Genomic DNA, 17,927 nt, shown 5'->3' on the forward strand with positions numbered 1-17,927 from the left:
CATGTCTGAGAGGAAATATTCATGATCAATTTCATTTATCACTTTTTTATTTTACTTCTACACTTCATGTTGCAAACCTTTAGTGCTTAAATTACATCAACTAAACTATAAATACACTGCACCTAAATATTAATAGATCATAAAGACATTTATGCATGTTCTGATGTTAATTTTTCACCCTAATATTCTGAATGTAACTTTGTGTATATCTCTGCCTTGATACAGTGAGACGAATGCATACTGTGCTACAGAGACAGAAAAAACATGTTATAGTTAAAAGATTTTGATCTTTACTTAGTTCCTCCTCTTGACTTTTGTTTCCCTTCCATGAGCTATTGCCTTTACTGGCAGCGATGACTACTGTCCTTCAACTTCCATCTTGGAAAATAGGCTAATTTAAAATTAATACATGAAAAGGCTTCCGGTAGAACAAAAAGACTGCCTGAGCCTTTCTTAAAGAAAAGAAGTATTGAAATTATTATTTATAATCCTAGTGCTTATTGTGGTTTTCTTCAGTGTAGGGAAACAGAGAAAAGCTAGGGTACCAGGTTATTCAGCAGTTATTCTCATGTGAGAATTCTCAAGAGGTCTGAGAGAGGCAGATCTATTTCTGCAAAGTCATTCTTCATCTACACTAGCCTACAACTGTTCATGTGTGAAACTGTCACTGGATTATTACTGGTACCTCTACATATGCCAACAGAGAGATTTTTCAGGTGCCCTAACACAATTAAGGTACGAGCTCCCATTTCCACTGCCCCATGATACCTGTGGCCTTGAAAAAATTTACCAAGAAAATTGGAAAATCAAGCCCCAAATGAGCGATATTAGTGCAGATCCCAGAGCCAGGTGCTTAGGTTGTTTTGTAATGTTCTTTGGAAGTACAGAGTCCTAGCACTGTCTGAAGTCCAGTACTAGCTGCAGGTTCCCTTAGCACGTGGCAGTTCAGGAGAGTGACAGCGCACTCAGATAACACTTCGGCACAAAGCACACAGCTTTAAAGCTCAGATTATCACAAAAGATGAGTTTTGTAAGGTCCTTTTCATTGCTTCCTCTAAGTGCTCTTGACATTCTTTGAAGCAGTTTAGGAGAGCTTCCTAGGAAAAATGTCAAAATAAAGTAATAATTTTCTTATAGTATTTTCAACAAATGTGAGCACAGCATGGTTTAGAAAAGATCAGTGGCTTATGAAGACTGTGCAAACATGCACACATCTCTATATTATCAAAGGCTTTGGTGTGATCAAAACAATAAACAATAATTTCATATATGCACTGTCAGAGAACTAGAACAACTGTTCAGGGTAGAAAAGGGATTTTTTTATGACTTCCAAGTATCCTGACAATATACATTTCAGATGTATATGAAACTTTGTTTCAAACATTGCTAGTTATTCTCTGAGCAAAACAATTTATACCAGCTTCATGCTAGAAACATTCCCTATAAAATGTATACCCCTTCTATCTCTCTCTCAACAGAAAAAAATGGAGTTCAGAATGTAGTCGTATTAAAATACAGCCTTGTTTTTTTAGGGGCAACCATATTAAAGCTATTTTAGTCTGCCACTGGCACCAACTGACACAACTCCAAGACACAACCAAGGAGGGTGACAACATTCTTTTGGTTCAATTAAAGAGATGATAATTAAGACATATTTTATTCTGTAATTCACAAATAACATGCGATAAAGAAGGTTTATTTTTGTTACCTTCACAGTCCCAGAGCCTCCTCAACCCTCTAGATGAATGACGTCGAGTTTTGGAATGGACCCATCACAAACCACAAGTTGCAAATTAAACAGTGGGATGAATAACTGGCTGCAGGGTTTTACAAATGCTAAGAGAACACATCCTATTCAGTCTACTGTGAAGGAACCTCTTCCAAAAATACATTTGTGAAGCAAAAATAAAATTACTTAATAACATTATTTAAATTAATAATGACTGGATATTTTAAACTTTTAGGCTTAAATTTCACTGAATTTGTTTATGCATATAACTTTGTATTACTCACTTTTAAGCTAAAGTACTTCACATATTTATCAAATTAACATCAAAACTACATGAAAGAATCATTTAACTCATCACTGGACAGCCACCAAGCCTGCCAAAGAACAAGACAGCTGCTGCATGAAGGATGAAGCCCAGACTCCATTGAAAAGAAGTGTAAAACTCTCTAAGACTTTAGCATGGTTGGAATTTTACAGCTCATTTTCTGAAAAAAATACCTTAATATTTGAGGGTAACTTTAATAGTGGAAACCAGGCAGGGCTTTCTTTATTTTTCAGTTCCAGTGATCAAACCATGACAGGGACAGATCTATGTCTGCTGTTATGAATCCAGCAGCCTACTTCCCTGCCAACATAGCCATTTGGAAAGAAACGTGCAGAAACTCCCACAGAGATCCACTGCCCTTGATCTGCAGCAAAACTCCTGTATTGACAATACTCGCCTTGATCTGCAACATAACTCTTGATGTCAGCAGCAGTTTTGTGCACAGTGTGGGCAGTATCTGGCTCCTAAGGAAAGTTTTAGATGCTGGGGATTCATTGAGATTAATCAGCATTTGATGCCTCACTGAATTAAAACAAATGAGCAGGGTTTGTAGATACATTAAGTGAAGGAAATGCAACTGCAGCCAGAAACTAGCCAGAAAAATTGCAAATTATGTCAGAGAAGAAGAGCAAGAGTAAGGCAGGGAAACATTTGCCCTGAAGAAGTATCACTGATGGACCAGACTGTCTTCATCTCTTCTACAGCTTTTCTTCTAAACTATCAACTTTCATGTGGACCATCCCTGATCTTCCCCCATCAGTCAAATCTGAAATTCACAATCTCTGCCAACCAATCCTTAAAACCAGCTCTCATAAGCCATATAAGCCAGAAGGGTTGGATGTACATGTTCAAATTTCCCCACACTCCTCTCTTACCCAGTCCAATCTATATCTACTGAAAGATCCACAGGAAAAGCACCAGACTGTTCTCTGAAGAGAACCCACAGACTAACCAAATCTGCTGAGATCTTCAGGGCCAAGAGGTGGCCTGACCTCATAGAAAAACCCTAAGCATCAGGGAATGTAGACTCTCCATTTCTTTAAATTCACAGTAACATTGACAGTTAGAAACCACCCATGCTTCTGTGTAATTGCACAGTGTTTATTGGAGGAGTAAAGTGATAGTTTCCCTATTTGGGACATGGTGCTTTCAAAATAATCTATCTGGTATACACTGGGGACCAGAAACATTAATATATATTTCCAGGAGCTAGAAACACAAATAATATATTTTTATCACATAGCAACTTCCACCCTGGATTTTTACAGTAATTTACAGCATTAATTAGTTAAGAGCATCTGATAATAGGACTCCATATTAGATGATTATGGCTATAATTAAAGGTATTGGATGATGAAAGGAACAGAGCTCAATTTGCACACGAAAATAGTGAACTCTGAAGTAATGAAAACAAAGTTCAGCACAAAGATTTGTGACTAAGTACACATGACTGTATGTATTTAATTTCCCGATCCTGCTTCCATCTAGGAATTGGTATGTTTTGGCTGCCCTGGTGGCTGCTGACAAAAAGAATGGGCATTGGTGTAATTCTCCTTATCTTTCCTCTCACAAAGGTCTGAATTTCCACAAAATTTGTAGGAATTTTGTATATCTTTGAGACCTCTGCTCTCATTAAGCAGCCAAAACTGGTCAACAGCTTAAAAATACAGGTAACAGGGAGTCAGGCAGACAGGAAATACAGTTATTTAGACCTTATTTTCTTAGGAAATAGTTAAAAATTAAGGTGATTGCATTGGGGGAACAAACAGAGATTGTATCATAAATTACAAAACAATCTTTAACAAGCCGAACAAAATTACTGCTTTTCCTTAGTTATACACATGTAGATGGTCTTCTCTATATAAAAGGCTACCTCCATCCTGAGGAGTTCAAGAGCATTCTGGTCTAGTGGAAGGTGTGCTTGCCCATGGCAGGGGAGTTGGAGATCAATGATCATTAAGGTTTCTACAAACCCAAACTATCCTGTCATTCTGTGATTTATGGTGAGAAAAAGAAAGTAGTGACAGTCGTATCTTTGTCTTGAAGGAAGCCCCACTTTTTTTAGGAATCAGTATAAAAGCTCCATTGAAGTGAGACATCACCCAAAAGTCTGTCAGTGCAGAAAGAACCTTTTTTTTTTTCTCCCTGTAAAAGACTTAAGATGTTTTTAAGATAATCCTCAGAAAGACAGTATTCAGCTTATGATAGGGACTTGTCCAATGAAATAGCCTCCTCATAATGACAAAAACTGTCAAAATTGTGGATGACGCAGTGGGAGTCATCCAAATTGCAGGGAGGGGTTGCATCCTCTATATGCATACTACAGTCACCCAAGTTTTCAGTAAGTCTACACTTTGCAGTCCAGTGGGAATCAACAAATTCTGAAAATTTTCCTTTATTAAAAATTTGCATCCCACGATGAGTAATTAGCTGTTCAGAATTGAAGGATGGTAGATTATAACACATGTACTAAAAGAGATCAGGAAAAACTTGGTAATTCCCACTCCCACTTCCTTGGAGACCATTATCTCTAGTAAATCAAGCAGCGATCCACAAACAAGTATTGACAGTGTTTCTACCTCTCAGTTGACTTGGAGTTGCTGATAAATACTCTGCTGACTCCAAAAGGCTTTGTACCTGTGACATACACCAAACAAATGGGTATGAAAGCAAAAGGAAGGCTCTGGTTGGCATGGAACAGCATTGTGGCTCAAACAGCTGATCTGCAGACCAAGGCAGCTGTTTGAGCTGTGGAAGGTTGTCCAGAAACTCAGCACTTGGCACAACAAAGAGAACAGAGGGGTTTTCTGCTGGAAAATTAGCGAAGACTGCATCTCAGTAGTGATCTGAACAGCCTTTTATAAGCTTTCATCCACTGTACATTTCTGACACAGAAACACAGTGTTCAAAGTGATGGTGTGCAAGTGTACAGGCTGCCTGACTGACCTGCTGGTAAATACACTCACCTGGACAAGAGAGATGGCTTCTGAGGGGTCAGTGCCATGACAGCTGGTGTCTGGTGCAGGGTACGGTGCTGCATTGGTATCTACTGCTCACATCTCAGTGCCAGAAGCAACTGTGGTTTAGTTCTGAGCCAGGGTCAGAGTTATGCCAATGTGATTCCTCACAGATCTAACAAAAACACAGCTTGAGCCACAGATGCCTTTGATCAGCAGCAAGAAGGAGAACTGTGCTTCTTTAAACCAAAAAATCCCAAGGGGACACTTAGGTTGTTTTTTATTCTTGTAGCTGTGGCTACAAGGCCTCTCTATACATGTACACACCACATTCTTATGCTTTTCCTTAAGCACACGACCCTGGTATTTCTGAAGGCCTACCCAGATACTGCTCTTGTACAATTTATAGAAGCAACACTCTACACTGGACAAGATACAACTGGAAGGAAGATTCCAGCAAGATGTAAAGGAGGAAAATGAAGTGGGTACAGCACCCAAAAACTGCCAGGCATCCTGCACGAAGCATTCTAAACTAGTAAGAGTGCACAAAACCATCAGGCAAAATCTGTACCAAACTGTGTAAGATATTTTTCGTAAAGCATCTGCTTCTACACCAGCATCCAGAGAAGATGTATGGTTTGTTTATTTTTAATTTCAAATGCTGATTTATTTATTCTATGTTTATTCCCACTAGCTCAGGTTTATGAAACTGGTGGAGAAGTTTAAACACATGAAGCAGTCATGCTCTCATGCTATTTCCTTTTTCTAATTTATGTTACTGAACTTGTCAAGAAAGGAAGACTCTCTTGGCAAATCAAAATGAATGCAAAGGAGCAATCAACAACATATATAGCTAACAAATCTTTGTACCTAGCCTCCCAGGGACTGGAAGCACATTCAGGTTTAGACAGAATTTCCCCAAGGATTTACACCTATAAATATACTTAATAAACTCAGTAAAAACGTGAAGTGTGAAGTAAGCACTTCATCAAAAGCTTATTTTGGTTTTCAACAAATAAGAAAATTAAAACTCCTGCTGCCCATATGAGTCTGTATGTCTCGATCTTTCTTCACAGATAAAATTATTCATGGCATATTAGAGCTTGTCAGTCTCTTTAACTAGAAAAAAAGACATATCTGTCCTAGGGGAGATCTAATCAACTTCATTATGAAAGCTGTGAGGGAGTCACAACATATTAGGAAGAACAAACGCAGTCTGCAGTGGTTTTTCAGCTCTTTCTACACCATTGACTCAACTAGAGGAAAGTACTACTAATTACACCTACTTGCATTGATTATTTTTTTTCTTCAGGATGGATTACCTTGTCCTTCTCTACATCTAATGATTTAAATTAGAATGAAACAGCAGTGTGATGGAGGTTGGAAGTTATCTTGAAAGAAAGACATCAAACATGACATTTAAAGAAAGAATCCTCTTTCCTGACTAACTGCCCTTCCAAAACAGGCTAAGGTTCAAGTGATGTGACTTAGCAAATACTACAGTGGTATAATATACCACACATTACAGGAAATGCCAAATATATTTCTTGTGGCTATATAAGGTTCAGTGATCCGGATCTGGATCAGATATGATCTTGTTTACACCAATGTAAATCCAAGCTAAATTCCACTGAAGCCAGGGAATTAGTTAGATCAGAATCTAGTTCACTAAATCATACATTATTCCATTCTTAGGCATACTCTTCTTATCTGTCTCCTCCTTTTCCTCTTACAGACCCTCCAGTTGTACTGTGAGGACCATGAGGATCATCTAAATGAAACTCATATGCTATGGATCATAGAATATCTCCCCATCACTTCTACATCAGACCCAGTCCTTTGCAATTGTGGTAAGAAAAGATCAAACACTCCTGCTGATTTTTTTGTTTGTTTTCCATTTGTACTATCCCTGTGAGAACTCAGTAATTAGGAAACAATTGCCATGGTAACATATTACACCCAAATTTGATTATAATTAAATCAGTACCAGAATTTCTATCAGGTTCTTTCTGAAGTGTCAACCTCTCTCTCTACTCATACAAGATTGTATCTCATCCACTAGTTGGGAACTTTTGTCTGACCTGCTTGTTCAGATTGACTTTCTCAGAGGTCAATCTCAGAGACAGATCTTAAAGAAAATTGTAGCAATCCCACTATTTTCCATCCCCCTCCTCTTTAAGCTGTCTCACCAGGTAGGCACAGATCACTCTGTACCACCTTTGCCATTGTGTAAACAATGACAAAATACTTCTCAGTTCCTGACTCTGTTCTTTGCACAGACCGTTACAGTGCATATTTTCCCATGGAATAGCTACTGTAATCCACTAAAATTTGAAAACTTTACATTTTCTTATGTAGTTATAACACAGATGCAAACACAACCAAAAAATCAATGAAAAACAAGGATACTACAATGAAAATGAACAGTCCAGTATGGATTTAAAAGAACAGATGCAGTGGCTCATCATCCTGTAACCTGACACAATACAGGCAGTATCAGAAGTGGTGGAGGCATGCTGAAGGACTTAGACGGACAGAGGTGGGGAGGTACAACAAAAGCTTATCTGGATATTGCACAGAACATATAGAAAATGACAAGAAAGAGATCTGATAGTCAATACATAGCACAGAAATCAATATATGCCAAGGAAACAAATGATTGGTACCCTAAGATGCTGAAGTGTACTGAATCCTTTATACACTTACAGAAGTGCATACATTACACTTGGGCTGCTGGGAGCAAATGTCACTGCCTGGACAAACACTTGTCTGAGGACTTTATTTTCATCAGTGGTATCAGAGAATCAGACAATGTAGTTTTGTATTTCTTCTTGGTTTTCTTTATCCTACTCTGCTAAATTGGCAATAAAATAAATTAATTTACCCAGGCTGAGTCTGTGTTGCTTGAGACTGTAAATGCTGAGTGATCATCTTTGTCCTCACCCCATGAACTTTTCAATGTATTTTCTCCCCGTGTCCTGCCAAGGAGGGGGTGACAAGAGTGGCTTGGTGGGCATCTGACAGACAGCCAAAGTCAGCCCACCACACCATCAAACTAACACCTCTCCAACTGAGCAAACAGATGTTGAGTGGGACCACTTTAAAGGACTTAAAGAAGCCAAGACATCAAACACCAGTTGCCCTTGCCTTCTCCACCATGACTACTGCATCACAAAAGGACAATGGATCAGTCAGGTGTGATTTGCCCTCTACAAAGCCATGTGGCTGGCTCTCAACCACCTCCCTGTCATCCATATGCCTACACATAGCTTCCAGAAAGATATGATCCATGACACCTTATCAGACACAGAAATATCTGACTCGTTGATGGTTCTCAGGGTCCTATTTTTACCCTTTTTAAAATAAGGTGTGATATCTTCCTTTTTCTAGTCACTAGGGACTTTGCTTGACTGCCATGACTTTACAAATACGATAGAGAAAAGCTGAGCAACTGCATCTACCAGTTTCCTCTTATGCTTAATTCATTATCATGTGAATAGTAATGCTCAATATTGTCCTGACGGATGAAGGAAAACATGGGAAAGTCCAGGCACTGAAGTCTTGGGGCAGTCTTGACCCTTACAGCACAAGTGTTATTTGCCTTGACTGACCTCACACACAATTTTTTGCTTTTTTTAAGATACATTTTTATTTTCTGCAGCCCCACTAGCTTAGACATTATATAACCAGTGCTTTAAAAGCTAGGAGAATGAAAAGCTCCTAAAATCTTTCCTTGTAGATTATTTTATTCATCTGCATGATCTTAGTGACATGTGTAAAACTCATGACCTAGATTTTAATGATGGTGACCTTTGGAACTTAGAGTTGAGTCAATACCATTTTAAACATGAGCCTGCTATTGTATTATATCTTTGCAGCTGTAGCCAAGTGAGAGGATGACAAATGTAATTACCAGCTCTTTCTGTGAAAATTCCTATCTGAGAAAATGCAAGAACCTTTACAAAATGAGAGCATGGATATGCCATGATTTCGTATCACTACCACACATGAAGTATTTACTTTGACCAAAGTCAGATGCATTTAGTTTGGAAAACAGAAGTGCATATACATAGTTAAGAAAATGAAAATGTATTGCCCTATACACTATTCCACATGTTTATGTTCTCTTGGAATTGAAAATACTTTCATAGAACTGCTTTAAACTGCTATTTTGGATTATTTGCAATAGTGTTCAGGTAGAACATAACATTGTTTTATAGTTCCACATCGTGAATGCCCACTTTGCAAGTTTAACTTTGAAAACCAGCTGACACAACCCAGACAATGAGAAGTAAACTGATTTGTTTGAACCTTAGATATTGCCACTAATAAAACATCTGAAGATAAATTGATGTAAAGACTATTTATTGACTTTACTGGATTTACAGAAATGTATGTGAAAGCAATTTGGTTAATTTTTCTACTGAGGCATCCCAAGACAGAATAGAGTCTGCAGAAGCCTTGAGATGTCATCCCTTCCCTCTTATTTTCTTCACTTTTTTTTTTTCTACTAGCTGGTGATCGCAGCAGAAGCTGCTCTCAGACCCTTGAAATCTTACTCCTGTCTCTGTGGGACCTGTTTGCACTGGAATAACTGTGAAGAAATTTAGACTCCCATTTAAACTATGACAAAGTGTTTGTGAATGTATCAAGGTTCAAAAGTTTCAATAATGAGGACTACTACCTAGATCAGCAATTTTAGATCGTAGAAAATTACCTCTATGGCACTAAATATTTTAATATATTTTTGATTCAGCACTCCAAGTCTCTGATGACAATGAAAGAATTATTTTTAATATCCACTGAAAGACATTTTAAAAGATAGGGTTTTGTGCAACAGTTTTTCCTAAAAAAAAAAAAAAAAAAAAAAGTACAGCATGCACACACAGGGGAAACTACAACTGAATTTGACAAGTGCTTCTGCAAGGTACTTCTTGGAGATGTTAAATGTCTCCCTTCCTACAGAGTTTAGATTTTGTTTCAGCATCCTTTCACTATTCAGTGTCAATGCACAGACTAATTGTATGTTATCGTAGCAATTTCTACTGTGAAGCAATTCCACATAGTGCACCATATTGTACAGCAAGTTGTATAGTTATTACTGGGTCTGACCAGAGGAGAACTTGATGGTATAATGGATTCTGTGTGAGAGAGAATCTGATCTGTGGTTAACTTAATGTTAGTGTAGAATAAATCTGTTAACTTCGGCAGACTTTTGCTGGTGTAATTCAGCTGTAGATAGATCCATGCTCTGTATCCATAAAAACACTCCTTGCTGGAGGGAATCACACCTGCTCATTCATGGCACATCAGAGCCTACACCAATGCCAGTGCTACTGCCAGCACAATCCTGTCTCAGCCAGTTAATGGGAAGATCAACTTACCCATGTGAGGTGCTCAGACACCACTTTGTCCACAGGGGCCACAGAGCCATCCCTGTAGAAAACAAGAGGCTTAGCCATACTGTGACACTGGGCTGTGCTCCTCAGCACCTCAGAGACACACTGCTTACAGCAGCTGCCCAGGTGCCAAGACCATGGCAGTGGGATGCTCCTGGGTGAGCTCCTGCTTTCCCTGGCTTGCAAAGCACTGTGAAGATACTCAGGCTGCACTTCCTCTTGAGCTACTGTAAGTCACAAAATAAATCACTTCTGAGGTCTCCCTAAGTTCTGTAACAGATATATGGTCAAAACAGTGTATTTACTGGAGAAATAAATTGTTTTCTTACAAAGAAAATTAAAATGTTGCAAACAATTTAACTAGAAGTTTCTAGTTAAACTCGAAGTAAAAGTTAGAATCACCAATCAACAAGCCAGGGAAGAGCCACAGTGATATTAATTAGCTTGCTGGGGACAGATGGATGAAGTGTTTTTCCAGCAAGGATGTCAAGGAGGTGGGTTAGTAAACAAGGCAAAGCTAGGGGCTACCCTGCAGCCATCACAAAGATGGGAGAATCTGCAGGGGGAGGTGGCATTGCAGGTGGCATTGCTAGCAGACTGAAGGCTTATAGGGAACAAGGATCTGAGCAATACTTTGGGGCTTGAAAAGCAAGCAAAAAAAATACAATGGAAAGAGTTAATGAAGACTCGGTGTTAAACAGTATCAGCCACAGAGCTCTAAGCAGGGCAAATAAAATTCTCTGTAGGTTGAGGAGTCCAAACAAAAGAAGGCTAAAAGAAAACAGAAGAGGAACATAAGTAAAGCAAAGAAGCAGACACTGGAAAACCCAGATGGTGCATTTGGTCACAGGCACCAAAGAGTTCATGAAAGCTGTGCACGTGTAACTGCAGGCAACCATCAGCTCTGACATCTGCATTGCCAGATTCCCACACTTTTGGAAGATAAATAACTTGAAGGGAACACTTCAAATAATAGTATAGATATTGCTGTAAATCACAGTCTTATTCCTCAGCTGTATTTCATCAGCGTTACCAATGTGCCATCCTTCCTATCTTATGCCAAACAATGTTCCTCTATCCTATTACCTGTAAACATCACTCCTGAATTCAGTACTTCATAGTCCCTTAATTCTGCTGTCTTTCCACCCATATATAAATGTATGGTTCCACAGGCTAAAGGTAATATTTCTATAATTGTCCCCATCAGCTCTCAATGCCAACACAAGGGTGAGCAGAGAGAAAAAGCCTTGCTGCACAGGGCATCTGAAGCAGGTTTTCAAAGTACTACAACCATGAAACTAAATCATCATCTTTATTTATTATTTTTGGTGTAAGAAACTCTTAATACTTCATGAATAACTAGAACAAGAAGAGTTCCAGTTCCATCTAAAATTTTTTTAATGACTACCACCTATCCAGTTTGCTTTTGAAGGAAATATTTACTTATCTTCATTAAATTTCAGTAGCACCAGACCACAACACACACAAAACACCTCAGTTTAATTACATGACTAAGCCTCTCTCGGGCTGGGTCTCCCATACTGAAGCACAGGACAAGTCAGTTCATATTGAAATTGCTGAGAAAGAGGGTGCTGACGAGTTCCAAAACTCAGGCACTTCTGTGTCAAAAGAAAAATAAAAAACAAAAAAGTGATGGAATGGGATTGTAAAAATTTAAAAAAATATATCAGGTGCTCATGAAGTGTTTTTAATAGCACTTCTTGATCTGAAATGTCACTTTCAAACTCCTAATTCAGTGCTTATTCAATACCTACACAGTAAATACAGATGAACAATCCCACAAATATATTAAATTAAGTCTTCCTTTTTCATACTGATTTCAAAACTGCAATACCAGCACCAGCTCTGCTTGAATTTTAGAAAACTTTGGTCCTTGAGCAATCCACCTTCTTACCATGTATATCCATTATACTATTTGGACTAATCCTTTTGTCAAAATTATTCCTGGGAATACCAGGAGGCAGCTAATTTTACTACATTTTTATTCTTGGCAGTGTCTGAAAACTGGATGTGTGGCTATTAAGAAAGTAAAATTCACTCAGCGAGAGCTCCAAATAAAGAATAATCTCCCACATAATAATTTCTGCAAGTCTACAGGCATAGGTCTAAGGTTCAGTAGGTGTCCTGGAGCTTACAACCATGCCTCTTTGTTTCTCTTGCTTGAATAAACATTTGATAAAGGAAAGATGAAGAGAAATGTTAATCCTGAATTTGTATCTCAAGACATGCAGGGGGGATACAGAGAGAAAAAGAGACACAGGGATCTGGCTGGATTTTCTTACAAGGTTATAAGAAAAATAAATTCAAGGATACTAATCAGAGGAATTATCTCTCCTCTTATCTAAACAGCTACTTTAATGTAAAGTCAAGAAATAATTGGCCTTCCAGGAAGACACATGTTTGCATAAAAAGGAAGATACACAGGCCAACTCCGCTGAAATAAAAAACAATAGTGAGGAATGGGAACAGCTTCAGAAATGTATAGAGTTTGGGGACACATTGTGGAAGGGGCTGATGTCTCCAGAGATCCCTCAAGCAATTTACCAGAGTTGTAAAAATGTTATGTTTACAAAAAAGTTGCAAACATAAAATAGAACAATGTGAGTCTCCATCCTGCCACTGACTATGACTACTATCTTTCTGGTCCAAGAAAAGCTATTTAAACCATATAAATCTTTCCATCTGTGCAATAGGGTAATAATATTTACCTACTCACATCTTTGGGGTTAAAACATTATTGTTATTTTTAAAGCACCTTCAAGATGAATCATGCTATGTGATTGCTAAGTAATATTATTACTGAAAATGTGATGTATTGTTTGAATTAAAGAAAATAGTATATCTTTATCTTAAGAAGCTTGTCAGTGCATAATGAACTGAAATTGTGGTTGCTTAATATAGTTACTGCAATTTCTAGTCTGAATGTTCTGTATTTATTGTTTGCATTGCACTGACGTATATTAAATTAACAAGATTATGCCATATGATTGCTCTCCTCTTGAGACCCTTAAGAAATGAGGCTGTCCTAGGGAGTACAGTGTTTAAATAAATATTATTATGTGTATTAGTTTATAAGCATGGACTGTCGTTTTTCCACGTCTCTGGATGTGTTTTTAATGTTACCTAATTCCACGTTGTGTTTAAAGGAAACTCCATTGCTTTAAACATTAAAAACAAAAGAGTAGAAAGTGTATAAAATTGGACTGCAGGAAGCAATCCCACAATGGAAACTGAAGGGGCTAATTTTTCCAGCTAATCTTTCTTTCCTGAGCGCTTACTCTCTGCTGTACCATTCTCACCTTACAAACTTCACACACAGTGGAAAATACGATACTGTGCCCACATGTGCATCCACAAAAGCATTTCCTTTTCTTTCGGTATCACTGGAAGGAGCACCCGTTACAAACCCATCACCCAGTCCAGTGCCAACCAGTCTGATCTCTGGCTCTGCACGCCCACTGGCACAGCGCTCCTGTGAGTGGGCTGCACAGCACCAGCATTTCCTGCCACAGCTTTGGCCACACATGGTTCAAGAGATACCAGACAGAATCCAGAGACAGGCTCAATGGCCTGTGCACACACAGCCTCACTGTTTTCTAGCTTAGCAGATTTACTTGAATGGGTGTGGGCTGCTCCTTGATACCCACACTCCAAGTTCCAAGCACAGACACAGAGAGACTGGAACCACTGCAGAGTGCTGCATGAACATCCCTTGTGGCAACTGTGGCTCTTTGAACACAGACAATGCTTTTTAGGCACAGGCAGAGCTAAGTTAAATACAGTTGGAGTCAAATGCTCCATTTCCTTGCTTATATAACACTATTAGCACAGTCTGAATTTGTCAGAGTGTGCAGTCATTACTCAAGGTGTCAGTTAAGTTTTGTACACCACCTGAAGCATATTCCACAGCTTTTTCTTCTTGTGGAATAGAGTTTACCTACCCATGTATTCCCAAATGAATGCCATACATGCTCTGCTCAAAGGAAAGGTTAGAGGGGTTAGTCTTCAGTATATAAACACGGAAGCCTTGCACCTCCACTCTTCTGTGAATTTAGAACTAAGTTTTTCTCTTGTTTTAGAAGCTTTTAAGGCTGCATATAAATCAAGACCACCCCACCAGGCTCCCAAAGCAAAAGCTATTCATCTAGAATAAATTCAGCTCTCATTTAAAGTTAAACCAGATTGGACAAAGAGGCAGCAATCAAGTCATTTTCATGTGAGGCAGGTAATTACCGAATCTGTTTAACTACAGTGATTAGGCTCTGCTAAGAAGAAACTCCAAGAAATCTCAAGCAACTTTTGAAGGGGAAAAAATAAGTTAACAGCTGTGAACCTCTAGCAATGGATTTGATTTTTCCTCCCTCCCTCCCCTTATAACAAGCAAGCAGGTTAACAAGAGACAAAAGGCAGATAAGGGAGTGTAAGTGGATCAAGGGGAGCCTTGGGAAATCCTCAAACAGTATTTCTGAATGTGGCATTAAATGGTTCATTTGGTGGTAAGTGATTAAATGGGAGAGGACTTTCTTTATCATGGAAATTGGTCCTCTATACTGTTGGACCTATGCTAATGATTTGAAACTGAGAAAAAAGGATGACTGTTATAATGGTTTATAATACACCACTTCATGCTGGACTATGAGGAACATTTGCATTAATATAGCTATGTGAGGAATCTGAACACCAATGGATTTTTGTTTGGCAGAATTATCCTCAGTGGTATCCAAAGTTCGCAACCTAGAAAATGCTAACTTTTTTTATACCTTAACTTAAAGCAAAATGTGCTACTTTTAGTCACAACACAGAAGACAACAAAGGCCCTCCTATTATACAAAGAAGTTCTCATTTCCAAGTCTAATTAAAACTAACCTTGTGATAGGAAAAGATACACTGCAATCATTAGGTAAGTGCAAACCTGTATTTAAATCATTCAAATCCTTCAGAGCCCTAATTTATATTTTGCAAAGTAAGCTATGTAAACAGAGATATTCCCTTCAAAGAGGGAAGGCCCACTAGCTCAGTGCATCAGCAAAGAGTTTCAGAAACCAGAGGTGTTGTTTCCAAATTCATTTGCTAATTCCCTTGCCACTTGGAGTAACTTTAAATTAAGCTCTCATATATTACCTTAAATGGCCGGATAAATTAATGGGAAAGAGGACTAAAATACCTTTAAAGATCTCACTGGTGCAATACCAAAAATATTTTAAACTTCCAAGAGAAGAAAAAGCAGTTTAATATTATGACCAGAACCTTGGATAGAACCAGAAAAAGCAACACATTCAAACCCTTTAAAAGCCAAAACACATCATTAAAGGGTGATTCCTTCCTGCCTTGACTTCCTTGTCCCCACTAGAATAACAAATGGTTATGGTTTCATTTTACAGTGTAGCAAGGAGGATTTGAGAATCTGCAGGGCCTCATCTGCTGCCTCTTAAGCAAACATCTAATGCAATTTTAAATTTCACTTCATCATTGTGATAGCTTCAAGCAAACCCCTCCTGTGTGCCAATCCTTCCTCTCAAAGGCACACAGTCAGTGTTACAGAATGGACAAAACCATCCCAAAACAATCAGCTCCCCTATGACTGTGATTTATGATATAAGCTACACTCGTAGGAGCACATCTCCTCATTCTTCTTCATTCACTTTAAAATAGTGCCTTGTAGTTTGTGAGTACAAAGTGCTGAAGCTACTTATTGTCACAGTGGTAAAATATAAGGTTTGATGGGGCATAGGGCTACTCTATAGGGATATTTAGGTGTGTGAAAGTGCAAGAGAAATTATGAGGTCAATACCTCTGAAAGCATCAGAGATGCATTTTCTTGAAAGCCTTAGGCCCTAGTGAGGCTTCATTTTCAAAAGTATGCCATGCATTTTAGAGTCTAAGCGTTCCCAAAAGTTACTGTGACTTAGGTTCATACATCACTTGGGCACTTCTGAAGAGTACACCTTTAGAAAATGTACAAAAGTGCCTATAGCAGCAAGGTACCCCTCTTAAGTATCAGGACAGTGAGGCTGCTTGCCTGCTAGGCACTCTTTATAAATCCCCTGGGAATCTTACTGCATTTTTATATGTGTAAATAAATCGCACTTTGTCCTCTAGTGTCCTTTAAAAGCAACAGGACAATTTGCACACAAAGCCACTGTGTGTATCAATAAATCCCTGATAATCAAATCTCCCAGTGATTACCAATACAGAATTACTGCTTGGGCTGGAGCAATGCCAGCTCAAATGCAGTCTACCAGCCCCAACAGCCCAATCTGACCTACAAGTGTTAAAGCAAAGGACACAAACAGACCACCTGGGGGATGATCTGCAAAGATGAAAACAGCTCTGCCAGTGGAGATACTCTGGCCAACAGACAGCTCTCCCAACTTCAATGACCATACTCCTCTTGATGTTCAATGGATGATAGAAAATAAGGATGTAAGAACTCGTGGTGTCCAAGTAGGTCTTCAGATTTTGTTTGCTGGTCACTAAACTGGAGAAGCAAAGGCACTATGAGGACAATATTTCTCTGGTACAGATATTCCCACCACAGAAATTCCCCACATTACTCAATCTTCCGGAGATTTCCATACCTCTACAGCTGCAATAAACTGATCAGAAACCTTGCCCCTCCTTACTTCAGACTATAATTGTTTAACCACAGGACTGCTGTCCTTAAAATCTAGGAAGTCTAAAAACTTACTGGAAATAAAGGAATAAAACACTGAAAATGAAATGTCAGTATTCAACAACCCAGGAAATTTTTTTTGCTTTCCACTTGCCAGCTACATACCAGCAGGCCATACCTGCTATTCCTTCAGCAAATGAAGATTTACAGTCTCTGCATAGTTTAGAAAGAACATCAGCTCTCCTTTAAAAGAAAAAGTACCCAGTTAAAGCCTTGTTGGTCCCTGGGTCTTTTTGTGGGGTTTCTGACACTAAAGTACATGGCTTCCAGCAGCAAATGCGGAGGTCAAGAAAACTCCCCTGAGAGGAGCTGCAGTCTCCAATTGCAGTGTGATGTTTGCTCAGACCTGATGAAAGAAATGCCAGCCTCCCTTCCTTTCCCTGGTACTCACCTAAACAGAGATATGCAAGTGAACATGCTGGCAAAGCCAGTGTTGGCTGTGCCCAAGAAGTGCCATTCATCTCTCAGAGGTTTCCCTCCAATTACAGACATACAGTAGGACACAAGAAAGAGAGAATTATGTAGGCAGACAAATGCTTATTTAATTTTTTTTTTTAATGGAATAGCCAGTGCTGGCTTCAGTTCTGGGGTGTAGGGGGAAGGATGTGTAAATTAAACTCACATGATCCACTCCTGTTCACAGTTATATAAACCACCCACTGGTAGAAAGATGGTCATTTGTAAATTAAAGAAAATTATGTAATCTAAGTACAAATATGTTGCTGATGAAGACTGTTTGTAGTAAAGATAAAGAAATAATCAGGTAGATGACATGGTAGAACATGACTTCAATTAAACCCTTGTGGAATTTCACCTCTGGTTC

The 17,927-nt window shown here is 38.7% G+C and overlaps 1 protein-coding gene across 16 annotated transcripts in view; it reads right to left on the reverse strand.

The window, feature by feature from the left end:
* TENM4 (teneurin transmembrane protein 4) overlaps positions 1-17,927 on the reverse strand; it is a 1,547,070-nt gene that overhangs the window by 220,878 nt on the left and 1,308,265 nt on the right. Inside the window, exon 2 of one of the 16 annotated variants that reach the window (XM_085592965.1) lies at positions 10,396-10,447. The exons of the other annotated variants lie outside the window; for them this stretch is intronic. Coding sequence (XP_085449091.1) covers positions 10,396-10,399 — 4 coding nt within the window. The 5' untranslated portion in view covers positions 10,400-10,447. The remainder of the gene's footprint in view (positions 1-10,395; positions 10,448-17,927) is intronic. 16 annotated transcript variants of the gene reach the window in all.

Source organism: Lonchura striata, chromosome 1 (genome assembly GCF_050655825.1).
Source record: "Lonchura striata isolate lonStrDom1 chromosome 1, ASM5065582v1, whole genome shotgun sequence".
Classification (NCBI taxonomy): domain Eukaryota; kingdom Metazoa; phylum Chordata; class Aves; order Passeriformes; family Estrildidae; genus Lonchura; species Lonchura striata.